This window comes from Babylonia areolata, chromosome 1 (assembly GCF_041734735.1).
Source record: "Babylonia areolata isolate BAREFJ2019XMU chromosome 1, ASM4173473v1, whole genome shotgun sequence".
Taxonomy (NCBI): domain Eukaryota; kingdom Metazoa; phylum Mollusca; class Gastropoda; order Neogastropoda; family Buccinidae; genus Babylonia; species Babylonia areolata.
The window spans coordinates 3,216,368-3,231,977 of NC_134876.1; the positions used below are offsets into that span (position 1 = coordinate 3,216,368).

The window sequence follows — 15,610 nt, forward strand, 5'->3', positions numbered from 1 at the left end:
GTGTTTTGAGGATTGAATGCGAACATAATGTCGGCAAGCAGCAGGAGGAATCGTCTTCCACTGCGAGAAATTGAATCTGGTGGTTTTTTGACTCATTTGCGTAAACAAAGTGAGTCTATGTTTTAACCCGGTGTTCGGTTGTCTCTCTCTCTCTCTCTCTCTCTGTGTGTGTGTGTGTGTGTGTGTGTGTGTGTGTGTGTGTGTGTGTGTGTGTGTGTGTGTGTGTGTGTGTCCGTGGTAAACTTTAACATTGCCATTTTCTCTGGAAATACTTTGTCAGTTGACACCAAATTAGGCATACAAATAGGTAAAATTCAGTTCTTTCCAGTCATCTTGTTTAAAACAATATTGCACCTCTGGGATGGGCACAAAAAAAAAAAAAAAAAAAAAATGAAGCCTAATTATATCCAAACTGCATTTACTGTTATATTTATATTTTTTGTATTCTCTAAACTTGGCACTTTGATTTGATATTCTGATCCAACAACAAGAGCAGTCATTATTATCATTTTTTGTTCAAACAGGAACTACTTTTGCCAAGCATGGAAGTTTTATTTATTTTGCAAACGTGGTGCAGATAGTAAAAAAGGGAAATTACTTTGTAATTAATGCTAGGGGACTTAATTCGCTTTAAACTGATCTTTATCATCTTAAACATTACATTTTGAAATTATACTCAATACATAAAAAGCTTGGATTTTTTTAAAAAGTGTATCACAAGTGAGTCTTGAAGGCCTTGCCTCTCTTGTTTTTGTTGTTTTGTTTTGTTTTGTGGCGAACTGGAGATACTTTTCATTGGACATCAATGACAGCGCCAGACAGACACGTTTGACATGAAGGACAGGTGAATATATTTTGCTTGCTTGAGCTGTGTTCAATGGATCAAATATCCACAACTACAGAAACCCAAACAGGCCAATAAACTCTGTCATGAACTATTCATAGAAAGGTTAGGCACGCGCGTACATAAAATGGCTAGAGAAATAAACATGGTTAGAGAAATATCTCTGCTGTCATGGAGACAACCAATGCGTGTTTCAATTCCTTTAAAAAAAAAAAGAAGAAAAAAGATTAGAAAAAAAAGGAAAAGAAAGAACAAAAGAGAAAAGAAAAAAAGACAAGAAAAGAATACAACAAAAAAGGGAAAAAGAAAAAAAGAAAAAAGAAAGAAAAAAAAGAGAAAAAAAGAAAAGAAAAGAAAAAGAAAGAAAGAAAAAAGCAAAAAAAGCAAAACCAAGAAAACAGGAAAACAGGAAAAAAAAGAAAAAAAAAAAGAAAAAAAAGTACAGGGCACTGTTTGAATCTCTCTCTCTCTCTCTCTCTCTGTGTGTGTGTGTGTCTGTGTGTGTTCGCGTGCAAGTGATGGCCTAGAGGTAACACGTCCGCCTAGGAAGCGAGAGAATCTGAGCGCGCTGGTTCGAATCACGGCTCAGCCGCCGATATTTTCTTCCCCTCCACTAGACCTTGAGTGATGGTCTGGATGCTGGTCATTCGGATGAGACGATAACCCGAGGTCCCGTGTGCAGCATGCACTTAGCGCAGGTAAAAGAACTCACGGCAACAAAAAGTTTGTTCCTGGCAAAATTCTGTAGAAAAATCCACTTCGACAGGAAGAACAAATAAAACTGTAAGCAGGAAAAAGAGGGTGGCACTGTAGTGTAGCGACGCGCTCTCCCTGGGGGAGAAAAGTCCGAATCTGTTGTGGTAAAAAGAAATACAAATCCCCATCCTTCTGATGTGCAGAAAACATTTTATTATTGTGTTATGTTTAAACTCACAGCAGAATTGTACATGGATATGAAAAATGTACAGACATGGAATCGGTGCTTAATTTGTGTGTGTGTGTGTGTGTGTGTGTGTGTGTGTGTGCGCGCGTGTGTGTGTGTGCGTGCGTGCGTATGTGTGGTAAAGTTTAACAAATTCATTTTCTGCTGATGTGCATATTCGTTGTTGTGTTATGTTTTAATTGAGTCAAAAGGATTGCACATGAATATGAAAAATATTCAGAAAATGATTTAGGACATGATGTGTGTGTGTGTGTGTGTGTGTGTGTGTGTGTGTGTGATATTGATTCAACGTGCATTACTAAATCCGCCTGGTTTTCATCTATCTTTTTCATATTTCCTATTCTTAGCCTGATCAAAAAAAAAAAAAAAAAAAAAAAAAAAAAGAAAGAAAGAAGATGATCAACCATTTCAAAATGATAGATCATCTACTGTTCAGCAATCCGCTCTAAAACGAATAGCAAAACTCGATCGCCTGCACCACGGAACAAGCTGGAGGTCGATCTAAATTCAGAGCTTGAGCACGTACAGTAACCCACGGCAACAAGGCTGATTGACCCCCAGATGAGTTCTGTAGAAGATCTATGTGATCAAACACATAATGCTGGCTTTGGGGAAACAAGTGGTGATGAACTGTTTGATGGGCCTTTCGTTCTCGCGGAAGACCAGCCTTTATTAAAAAAAAATCAAAACAACCCCAACCCAAAACAACATCAATATGTTATATAATAGAATATTAGAGGGCGACATTGCCAGGCAATGGTAATTATAAAAGATAATGGACACATCTCGTCGAGGTTACCCCCCCCCCCCTCCCAGCCCACCCAATCCCGAAAAAAAGCACATTAATCAGCTTGCGCACGCACGCACGCGCGTACAAGCAACACACACACACACACACACATACACACATTATCTCCCTCTCTGTCTCCCGCTTTCGCTGTCACACACACACACACACAGAGGCAAACACACACTCACACACACACACATACACACACACACGCACACACATCACCACAAGAAAAAAAAAAAACGAATAAGGCACGAAACATTTTTATTTTGTACATTCCCTAGAAGCACTTTACAGCATCAAAAAAACACCTTCAACGAGACATATGTGCCAGACACAGGAAAAAAATGGAAAGGAAAATGCTTCAACAGTAATACCCCGCCATTAAAACATCTGCTACACTCTACATACACAAGACAAAACAAACCACAAGGGAACAAAAAAAAAAAAAAAAAAAAAAAAAATCCAGAAATATAAATCAAAAGAGACCGTGGCAGTAATATATAGTGGATTGACACCAAGTGATGTAAAACGTATCCATGATAACCAGTCATAGACCATATCCACCCACCCACCCCCAGCCCCCACCCCCACTTTCTTTTCCGGTCAAAGAAGAAAGTCCCACTTGCAGCACGAAAATTATAAAATGTGCTCCTCGGACTTGCATGCAACAGAGGCACCAAAAATAGTCGGAGAGTAGACTCAGCCCCATGTGTAAAAACAAAAGCGCTCTGTAATTTTGCATGCAACTGAGGCTTAAACAACCCCCCCCCCCCCCCGAAAAAAAAAACAGAAAAAAATTAAAGAAATTTTTTTTAAAGCAAAAAAACAAACAAACAAACAAAAAAAACAAAACAAAAAAACCCAACAACAACAACACCCTCAACCGCGCGTGTTATTAAAAAACTTACAGGCCTCATAACCTTTTACAGTCATCGGGGACAGCGATTTTTCATTCAGAACCCCTGTGTCCAGAGATCGGCATAGTAAGGCGGGGCCCAGTCCTCTCCTACCCTTCCCGGCCCGTGTTCTATAGCTTTCCCTTCAGTAGCAACACCATGCCGAACAGAGTCTCGAACTCCGATCACTAGTGAACTCTGGATCACAAGTCAGACGCTTATCAATAAACCGATTCTACCACACACTCTTTTTTTTTTTTAAGTGCCCAGTCAAGATAGAGGAAGTCGAGCAGTTTTATTTCTTTGGAGATTCTGCCACAGCCGTGAAGGTGTACCACGAACTTAAAAAAAAAAAAAAAGAAAAAAAAAGAAAGAAAAAAAAAGAAGAAGAAGAAGAAGAAGAAGAAAACAAATTCAGAAGGACAGGAACAGAGACGTTTACGACCTACGTTGAAAGAAAAAGAAAAGAAAAAAAAAAGAGAGAGAAAAAAAAAAGAAAAAAAAAAGAAAAGAAAAGAAAAAGAAGGCTGCTTAGCTATCACAATGCTTTCAGCGATTTGAAAAAAAAACACCACAAAAAAAACAACAAAACAAAACAAACAAAACAACAAACAGCATTGTATTCCGACCCCCTTCCCTCAGTACTTTGTATCCTCCTGGTAGACAGCATAAAAACCCCAAACAAACAATAATAATAATGTACATTTATATACCGCTCTTTCTCACTAAGAGCTCAGGGCGCTTTACATGAAAGAAAAATATTACAAGTAACATAAAACATTCATGACCACTCTTTCCAAAAAAAACCCTCCCCCCACTCACACTCTCCCTTTCCCACTCCACATACATCCAAAGTGAGCTGACATTGGTGGTGTTGGATAAAAGGAAGCTGAGAGTGCTTTTAGATAGGCTTTAAAAAGATGAGTCTTCAGTGATGAACGAAAAGCAGAAATAGAGTCAGATGCACGGATATGATGAGGAAAGTTGTTCCAGATGTGAGGAGCAGCAAAGAAGAAGGAACGTTCACCACAGGTTCTTGTATTGACACGAGGAAGTTTCAAAAGGTAACAGTCAGAGGAAGAGCGGAGATTTCTTGTGGGAGTGTAAACACTGATAAGGTCAGAAAGATAAGTAGGTCCTGCGGAGTGGAAAGCAGAATAGCAGAGACACGCAACTTTGTATTTAATTCTCGCTTCAATGGGGAGCCAATGTAGAGTGCGGAGGTGAGGAGAAATGTGATCCGTACGTGGGACTCTGAGAGTCAGACGGGCAGCATTGTTTTGAAGTTTTTGAATTCGCTGAAGAATATTTTGTGGACAGCCTATGAGAAGAGAATTACAGTAGTCAATTCGTGACAGCACAAAAGCAGAAATAAGAGTTTTAGTAGTTTCAACAGAAAGGTACTGACGGATAGAGTTGATGCGACGAAGTTCACAATTGACTATGCGTATCAGATTTACTACCTGAACATGCACGCTGAGGTTTGAGTCAAGAATGACTCCGAGGTTCCTTGCTGATTTAGAAAACTGAACTGTGGCATCACCAACCACAATAGAGACAGGAAAAGAAGTAGATGTGGACATTCGTACAGAGGAAATAATCATAGCTTCAGTTTTGTCATCATTCAACTTCAGTTTGTTGAATGTCATCCAGGATTTAACATCGAGAATACAATCCTGCATTGACAGAATCAGACTTTGTACTTGGTTTTGTTCTGCAGACTTTTGTAGCTGAGTATCATTAGCAAAAGAGTGGTGAAGAACAGAATGGCCAGAAATGACATCAGAAAGAGGAGCAGTGTACAGAACGAACAGAACGGGGCCCAGGACAGAGCCTTGTGGCACACCATAGGAGATCAGGGCTGGATCAGACTTAAAGTTACCAACAGAGACAATCTAGAAGCGGTTGGATAGGTGTGAAGAAAACCAACTCAGAACTGTTGAGTGAATCCAAAAAAACATGTTCAAGACTGGAAAGGAGTATGCTGTGGTCTATTGTGTCAAACGCAGCCGACAGATCGAGCAAAGTTAACACAGATAGTTTACCTTCATCAGCAGACAGTAACAGGTCATTAATTACTTTCAACAAAGCAGCTTCAGTGCTATTGGCAGATTTACATGCTGACTGAAGAGAAGAGAACAGGTTGTTTAATGCTAAATAATCTGAAAGTTGGGAGAGAACAATTTTTTCAATATTTTGGACTCAAAAGCAAGGTTGGATACAGGGCGAAAACTTCAGGTCATTGTGATCCAGAGTGGCTTTCTTTAGCAGGGGCTTAACAAGTGCAGTTTTGTATACATCTGGGAAGACACCAGAAATTAAAGAATCATTTATAATTTTTGTAAGTGCAGGCAAAAAACAACATCCAAACAAAAAAAGCCATGTCCCGTGATACTACCGTTATTATTTTCAAGAAATAACAGCTTTATTGGTGTGTATTTTCAGTGCCGGAAAACAAATCGCTCATCTGGAACAAGCGTAGTATTGTAAGAGAAAAAAAAGACAAGAAATCTCTCGGCTGTGTTTCAAAGCTGCACATAACAACATCATCCTTTACCGTAAAATAAAAAAAAAAAAAAGAAATAAAAATCAACCACATTAAACAAAAAACGTTCTTTCATTGGAGTAGAGACGGGGGTGGTGGGGAGGGGCGGGGAGGGAGGAGACAGGGTGGTCAGTGTGTGTGTGTGTGTGTGAGGGGGCGGGGGGGGGGACTTCCGACTTATCTGCATGCTGTCTTTTTACTATTGATTATTGATTAGGTACTTTATTTTATGTCTAATGAATAGAAGCGCGGGGGGAGGGGGGGAGGGGGAGGCGAGGGGGGACGACGGAGGGGGGTTGGGGGGGATGTTGGGGGGAGGTGAGGTTGTGGAGGTTGGGGTAAAGGGGTGGCGATATAATGATGATGATGATAATAATAATAATAATACAATGATAGTAATTATACAACTACTATCAACAGTAATGAATGAATGAATATCTAAGTAAATACACTATATTGCGCCGATTCTTGTGCAGAGACAGATGAAATCAAAGTGCTCACCTGTACCTACCAGTCTTCCCACACGCATACTTGACTCTGGTTGGGAAGAGCGCTCAGCTGAAAAATAAAACTTGCAAATACATGCAGACAGAAAGTTATCAGCTACACTACATACCCGGAAAAAAGGAAGGGGGCAAGTAAATGGGCTTGTGTGGTTGTTGTTGTTGTTTGTTTGTTTTGCTTCGGGTGTCGGGGGTGTGGGGGATAGGGGGTGGGGTCTCTTTAGAAAACATACACCGTGACTGTGAAATAGGTCTGAAGGCGGTTGGGTGGTCGCGCAAACAGAGATAAAGAGATAGAGAGAGATAGAGAGAGATAGAAAGTGGGAGAGAGAGAGAGAGACAGAGAGAGACAGAGAGAGAGAGAGACTGAGAGAGACAGACAGAGAGAGGGAAAGACAGAGAGAGATAGAGAGAGACATTGAGAGAGTGAGAGAGAGACAAACAGAGAGTGAGAGACAGAGACAGAGAGAGAGAGCGGGGGGGGGGGGGTGAGAGAGAGTGAGAGAGATACAGACAGAGTGTGTGAGAGAGAGATACTGAGAGAGATACAGAAAGACAGAAAGAGTGAGAGACAGAGAGAGACAGACAGACAGAGAGAGAGAGAGACTGACAGACAGACAGACAGAGAGAGAGAGAGAGAGAGAGAGCGAGAGAGAGGATGGACGGGATTAACTGTGTCAACATGTGTAAAGTGGCACCAGTGACAAGTCTGGTGACAAATAAGACAACGAACAGCTCCACGTATCAACACCACAGTACACCGCCACACATGCACACTGATCAGAACGGACACCAAAGTAACCTCCTCGTGTTTGTGTCAAAAGGCAAGAAAATTAAAAAAAGAACGAAAAAAAGAGAGAGAGAAAGCGGTTATCTTGTCACCGTTGTTTTCACCGGTTTCACTTCCGGCCAGCAAGTTATGATGACATGACAAAAATGAACGTGACCGCTCCCCCTCCTCCCCCCCCATGCCCCCTCCCCCCAAAAACCCCCAAACAAACAAACACATAAACAAAAACCTGTATCAAAATGTGACAAACAGAAAACCGTAACGAGTTGATTTCACGCGCACAGGTGATAACAACAATCAATATCTCTGGATAACATCAATGGAATCAATCACGCGCACACACAACATCTACAACACCTGTACCTCGAGCACATTTGTCGTTTAACATGCTGCCTAAAAAAAAAAGAAAAAAAAAGGCGAAACGGGGGAAAAATATGAAAAAAAAATCATTGATTAGCTTATGTTTTGTGCTGGTTGGTCACCAAACGTTATCATGCAATGAACCTGGTGATACAGACAGCAACAATGATAATACTAATAATAATATCATGGCACAAACAAAGCCCATTTTCTAAGGCGTACAGTCGACACGCACGAGCAGTATACTGCACAAAAATTGTGGGAGAGCTATCCGAAGTAACAGTAAATAAAAGCACGCCGATGCCGTAATGTTTTCAATCTATATGCGATCAAAAATACAACTATAAAAAAACAGAAAGGAAAAAAAAAGATTAAGTAAACGCATGCTGCAGTCCTCCTAAGAAAAAAAACAACAAAAAACAAAACAAAACAAAAAAACAACAACAAAAAACAAACAGCAAGATAAGAAAAAAACAAGAAAAAACTTCACTGATCATGCACAGTTTCAAGAGGCAGAACTTGCCCCCCCCCCCTCCCCCCGACTCCCCGCTCACCAACAATAATTATTCTGCAGGTCCGCTGGCCGTTATGACCAAGATACGCAGAGCAGAGTAGGGTGAATGGAAGTTGTTTGATCGTGGCAAATTCTAAGCCCTAACACACACACACACACACACACACGGACACACAATTATATCTCTCTCTCTCTCTCTATATATATATATATATATAAGCTTCCCAGCTCTTGTGCCCACGTCAAGATTCCGTTCTGGAACGTCAGATGAGCCTTCCACCAGGACAGACATTCAGGACTCGCCCCCTAATGCAACGCAACCTTCACCGAACCAAGACTCAAGCCCTGGACAACTTCGAAATCTCTCTCTCTTGTTGTTGTTGTTGTTGTTGTTATTGTCCCATTATCGCCACTGTGTCAGTGGCTTTACACCTACGCCGGTCATTCCGAGACCCCCTCTCTCTCCCCTCCCCTATACACAGCAACACCCGGGTTCGTCTGTCACAGTCAAAGTGTCGGGAGTTCGCAGGACCGAAAAACCATCGATGTTATGTCGCCAGGAGGCCACACACCAGAGGAGACCCTGCACTGCTGCTGAGTCAGGCTCGACCAACTTGACCCTGAAGGGCGTCAACCAGTAGTGTGTGTGTGTGTGTGTGTGTGTGTGTGTGTGTGTGTGTGTGTGTGTGTGTGTGTGTGTGTGTGTGTGTCTTTGAGCGGACTGAGGTGTGTATGTGATGCCTTTCAGTACCTGTTTTGCAGTGTGTGGTGTGTTTTGCAAGGCTGCCCTAATTTTGACCATTACAGGCTTTGAGAGTGAGATTGCGGCACTGACCTAACCACTCACCCTCCACTTTCATTGTTATTATCATCATCGTTATCATTATCATGATCATCATTATTATTATCATCATTATTATCATTTCGCCATAACGTATTTATCTCAAAATGACGGGCGCAATAGCCGAATGGTTAAAGCGTTGGACTTTCAAGCAGAGGGTCCCGGGTTCGGATCTCGGTAACGGCGCCTGGTGTGTGAAGGGTAGAGATTTTTCCGATCTGCTATGTCAACATAAGTGCAGATCTGCTTGTGCCTGAACCCCCTTCGTGTGTACACACAAGCAGAAGATCAAACACGCACTTTAAAGATCCTGTAATCCATGTCAGCGTTCGGTGGGGTTATGGAAACAGAAACATACGTAGCAAGCACACCCCCGAAAACGGAGTCTGGCTGCCTACATGGCGGGGTAAAAACGGTCATACATGTAAAAGCCCACTCGTGTTCATACGAGTGAACGTGGGAATTGCGGCCCACGAACGAAGAAGAAGAAGAAGAAGAAGAAGAACTCAAAATGATAGTTTCTTTAACCGTTCTTTCTATCGTTCCTTTCTACGCGCGTGCGTTGAACGAGAGGACCTGAGATCGATTCCTGGCCTCGCACTTTCTCCAGAATTTGACTGGAAAATCAAACTGGGCGTCTAGTCATTCCTGTGTGCAGCACGCACTTACTGCACTAATAAAAAGGACCCACGGTAAATTCCTGTACAAGGTTGGTATACAAATATAATATGCATGTACTAAGCGCATTGGGCTATGCTGCTGGTCGGCATCTGCTTAGCAGATGTGGCATAGCCTATATAATTATGGATTTGTCCGAGCGCAATAAAGTCTCTTTGAGAAACTGGAGCGAAATGCGGTAAGTTTAACAGTGCGGCGAATCCTGGAACTCCCTGCAAATTTATGACGACAATTTTTTTAAATTAAAAAAAAAAATTTCAACACTGTGGTCGGGCGCCTGTGGCCAAGGCCACTTTAATGCAGACGTCCATTCATTTCACTCACAGCCCGTTCAAACTAAGACTCTCCAATATCAGTTTTGCTGATGAAGGTGGTGATAAACTACCGAAATATTCCAGTGAGCTGAAACTTTCTGATACTGAGTCTCTTTAATAAGAACCCAGAGTCCCAGAATCATGACCAACGAACAACGTAAGCTTTTTGACGGAAGTGTAAAGATAATACATACTCAGAACGACATGATGACGACAGGACTGGAGGAACACAGGAACGCTTGCTCATAAGATCCCCACGTTCAGATTTTTGTCACAAAATTGACCAGCAAACAAACAAATAACAAGAGTGAAAACTCTAAGAAGGTTAATCAGTTTCAAGCATAAGATAAAATAATGAAAGAACGGCTGATTACAAAACTCGTCTTGGACTAAAACAGCCTCGATATTGGACTTCGGCAACTTCAGAATCGAATTTAGCATGAGGCTTGGGTCTACAGTTTAAAGGAGAATTCATTCACTGCAAAAGAAAGGAAGAACAAGAAAAGTAAAGGAAAACGATGTGTGATATCAACTCTGCATCAAGACACAAAGTATATAATAGCAGTTCGTGGTTGGTGACAAACTTTGCGAACGTTGAATCTGGCATAAACTAAGATCAGAACATCGCCCCTCCCCACAACACCCACCCCCCACCCACCCCACACACCCCCTTGGTGTTAGTCTGTGCATGTGCGTTCAGTGTCGGAATTGTGGCTGCTGACACATACAGCGGTTGTCTTATAAAGCATAACGTACAAAAAAAGCATCCCAAAACGCTATATTCATGGCTAAAATCATTAAGCATTTCAAATGTATATAACTCATCTCATTCTCCGGCAAAATTACGTCTTGACGCAAATGTTCACCAATAAAATAAGATAGAAAATGGAATACCGTATGTTATGGACATAAACGCACAATATAAAATACCCAATCATGTGTACGTGTGTTTAAGTCTCTGTGTGTGTGTGTGTGTGTGTGTGTGTGTGTGTGTGTGCGCGCGTGCGTGCGTGTGTGTGAGACTGTGTGTGTGCGCGTGACTGTGTGTGTATGTGTGTTTGCGTGTGTGTATCTGTATGTGTGTATGTATGAGAGATAAAGGGAGGGGAGACAGAGAGATGTATATATTTCTTCATCCCCCCTGTCCCTGGAACGAATCTCTATCAGCACGTTCCACACAAATCAGAGCAGATACCGACAATGAAAGACCTAAGACAAAAAAAGATGTATAAAGAGTATACAAGAACCTGAAAAAAAAGGATAAAGAAATTGACCCTCGTCGGTGATATAACCAGTGTGAACACACCAAAGAGCAAAATAAAATGATCCATCAAAACAAAATTCTGCATCAACGACTTGGGTCTGACAAAGCACTAGAAATACTTCAAAGTCATAATCGATAAGTCTAGCCTGCTGCGAACACCCCATCCCCATCTCTCTCTCTCACACAGTACAATTGTCAACAGCCTGGCGACAATTATTCATATCATGGTATGTTTTCAACAGATTTGCTCCTTGCTTCACGTGGGCGTGGTAGATGGGCCATTAATGTTGTTTCCGCTGCATATAAGTGTCTTTGCCATAGCAATTGACAGTTCTGCTTCCGATCGTCAGTGGCTGTTAAGTCGACGTCCAGCTGACATGAGCCAGAGTGTCTGGTCAATAAACCATTCTTTTCCGTATTCCTATCATCTCTGTTATGTTTAGATATTCCATCAGGACCCTCCCCCCCTCTCTCTCTCTTTGTCTATCTGCCCGTCTGTCTCTGTCTCTACCTCTGCCTGTCTGTCTCTGTCTCTACCTCTGCCTGTCTGTCCTGCTGTCTGTTTCTCGTATTCGTTAAGTAACTCATAGATCTTCTTGTATGACTGTAGGATGAAACGGACCATTTTGTGTTTATTCCTTTTTTCCTCGTTATAAACTCTCTCTCTCTCTCTCTCTCTCCCTCTCTCTCTCTCCCTCTCTGCGTGATCCATTGTTGAACATCGTAGATTCTCGGAAAATGTAATGACTATCATTTCTTGTTTGTTTCTGGAAGTCAAAGATGAAAGTTCATCATGTAGATGGCGAAGACAAGGCAGACACGTTTAATGGCATTCATCCTTCTGAATCAATTTGGCAGAGCCACCGTGTTCTTAACTCACTTAATTCTCTTTCCCTCTATCATGCACACAACTTCACGCACGTACACACAAACACACACGTGCCTTCATACACTCATGTATACACGCATACACACACACACACACACACACACACACACACACACACTGGATAGATCTTCAGAGCCAAAAACAGCGGCAACACGTTCTGTGAACAAGTTTAACAACCCATGTGATTTCGTAAAGTCAGCTTGTATGCAACGATATGCTTGGAAGACGGTGCTGTTTGTTCTCTGTTTTTTGGTTTGGTTTGTTTTTCAAAGAAATCTGACAAGTAAAGGCGGAAAACAGCCGATATATGAATGCCTGCACATTAACACATACACACACGCGCGCGCGCGCACACACACACACACACACAAACACGACTGTGCGCATCCGCACACACACACACACACATGTGGGTGACCCAAATACCAGCGTCAAACGGAACGACCAACAAGAAACGCTGTATAGGAAGCAACGTGCTGACACCTGGATGGCGATACGTGTCCAACAGGTACCGCTGTGTGAACCTGTACACACACACACACACACACACACACACACACACAGAGCATACAATTCACGCGTCCATTTGGTGAGGGGCAAACCATCCGTGTCCCCATCAGTCCAAAATTAGGGCACGCATGTGAACAACATAGAAAATTAACCTGGACGCTAATTGACTCTGGTGATGCACATAATAGAGAAAAATAACCGGGGCACTAATTGACTCTGGTGATGCATTCTGTAGACATGAATACGTTTGAGAGCAAACATGTGTACGAGGACACCTCAAAATGTTGAAAAAATGTTTTTGTTTATCTTACGTTATTTTTAGGCTGACTTTAAGCAGAAGCAATATTTTCTTCTCCGTTTTTTTTTCTTCTCCTTTTTCCCCCCAAACAGCAGCAGCGGTAACAAAAATGTTTGACTCAACTCGACACAAAGAACAGGTAAAAATTACGTTATGGTTTCCTGGAAATTACTTCAGATTGTGGTCAAACGGCACAGCACTTTTCGGGGGAGAGAAAAAAAGAAAAAAAGACAAAAAAAAAAAGACAAAAAAAAAGACAGCAGACCAGAGGCATAGCTGCTGAACGTGTAAGCGGCATGGAACGATGATGGCATTGACGGTGTTAAAACAACAACAACAAAAAACGTCCACAGAACTATTTAAAAAAAAGAGAGAAAAAAAGGGAAAATTCCCAGTGTTAAATCCATTCTGTGTCCCAACGAGAACACTGGAACACGTCATCAGCTAATCAATATAGTTATCCGAGTGTGCAATGGAGACCCATCTGGCGTAAAATAAAAATCATCTTTTTGTTCACAAGGATCACACTATATTCACTGTCGCTCGTATTCCCGTAGTTGTCGGATTCCACAACAAAACAGTGATATCTTCAATCCGAATGTGCCATCGTTCCTTCGCTTTAGTGGATTTTTGTTGTTGTTGTTGTTGTTTTTCTCTCTTCTCTTAACTTCCTTCATTCAGTCTTTAAAAAAAAAAAGACTACGCGGTTTGGAGGACAACAGCAATATTTTCTTCTCCTCTTTCTGATCAAGACACACAAAGCATTTATAAGAGAGGCGTTGTATTGTATCAGGTACGAGTGGAAACTTAAAAGTAGAATAGCAAAATCACAAATGACATGGCTGTATAAAGTGCTTGTCACTGAGCTATACACCCAGCACGGCACCCTCTCTTCGCCCAAACCGGGAGTGTATTATCGTTATGATCATTATGGTTATCATTATTATATCAACGACACCTGGTTGCCAGTGTGGCAGTGCATCAACGTAGCGAACGAAGAGTCTGGCACAATGCCAGAAGGCGTCTCACGCTCTTTGCCGTCACATGATGCCAGCCCTCAACACACCTTCGTCAATCTTCACCGGGCTTGGATCCAAAGGCTTAGCAGGTGAATGCCTGGCCTGTGCCACGTAAGAGGCGAATACCTAACCCATTTAAATCAGAGAGAATAAGAAGGGAAAAAAAAGACCAACGACAACAAAAATAAAAACAAAACAAGAAACATGTGAATGTAAGCGAGGCCTAAAACAATTTAAATCATAAAAGGGAGAGTAAAGACAGCGAAGACAACAATTAAAAAAAAACAAAACAAAAAAAAACAACAACAAAAAACCAAACAAACAAAAACACGTCACCGGAACAAAAAAAAAAGTTAGCGAGAAAATGCTCACTACATTAATAAATGTCTTCAGAAGGCCACAGCCAAAAGTACCTAAAATATCCACGTGTGAAGGAACAAAAAAACAAACAAAACAAAAAAACAAACAAAAAAAAACCCCAACAACAAAAAACCCCCACCAAAAATAACCACTATCAAGAAATCGAGAACAATCAGCAATCAAACAAACGACAAGATCAGAATAAAAGCAAACACAATCTTCGTCCGAATCAAATCAGTCACCAGAAAATCCGGAGAAAAATGTCCTGTTGATTAACATGAAGCTGCTGTACTGTGATTAATCACGGTGAAAGGGGAATTTGACCACCCCGTTAACAAAGACCAATAATAATAGAAAAAAAAGAACAAGATCACACTATCCAGCGAATGCTTGTTATTTCCACATAATTATAATCATAATAATAATGATAATGATAATAGTAACTGGATCGGATGCAAGGGTAGGATTGCTGGGCCACTGGAGACGCTGCCGTCAGCAGGACTGATTTTGAACTACCAAGGTGCCGCCATCATCTCACAGAACAGATGGATGGCAATCAATATTGATGATGATGATGATGATGATGATGATGATAATGACATTAATAACAATGGTGATAACAATAACAACAACATCAACAACAACAACAAAACGTTCACAGAGCCCAAGAAAAACCCAACAAACAAAACCTACCAACCAACCAACCAACCAACCACACCAAAACAAAAGTCCCACCCACAGCGCTCGCAACCCCCCCCCCCCGCCCTCCCACCACCACCACCTCGCTCTTCCCCCAACTCCCCAACTCACTCCCACCCCCTACCGCAACACACACCGTCCACACACCCCACCACACTCACACCCTCTAGCCGCAAAGGTCAAATATCTCGCGAAGCAACGGCTTGGTTTTGGCAAAGTCCGGAGTGGTGTCGAACACCTTGGCTCTGAGGTTGTCACAAAACTCCTCCACGATCTGCACAAGGTCTGGAATGAGCACAAGCAGCTTGGGCAGCAGGAGGCGGTCCTTGGGGTGGTTGTGCTTCAGGTCAAGCCTGAGGGCCTCGATCAGGTCCCCCTGGAGAGCTTCCACGGGCCTGGGGCTGTTCAGTCCTGGCCGTTCTGTTCGGGGCAGACAGAGGCAGGGGGTTTGTATTGTATTGTATTGTATTGTATTGTATTACTCTTTTTTGTCACAACAGATTTCTCTGTGTGAAATTCGGGTTGTTCTCCCCAGGGAGAGCGCGTTGCT

The 15,610-nt window shown here is 42.0% G+C and overlaps 1 protein-coding gene across 1 annotated transcript in view; it reads right to left on the minus strand.

Moving 5' to 3' along the window:
• Positions 1 to 15,226: 15,226 nt before the first annotated feature.
• LOC143290556 (peroxisome proliferator-activated receptor delta-like) overlaps positions 15,227 to 15,610 on the minus strand; it is a 99,156-nt gene continuing 98,772 nt past the window's right edge. Inside the window, exon 10 of the mRNA XM_076600116.1 lies at positions 15,227 to 15,480. Coding sequence (XP_076456231.1) covers positions 15,227 to 15,480 — 254 coding nt within the window. The remainder of the gene's footprint in view (positions 15,481 to 15,610) is intronic.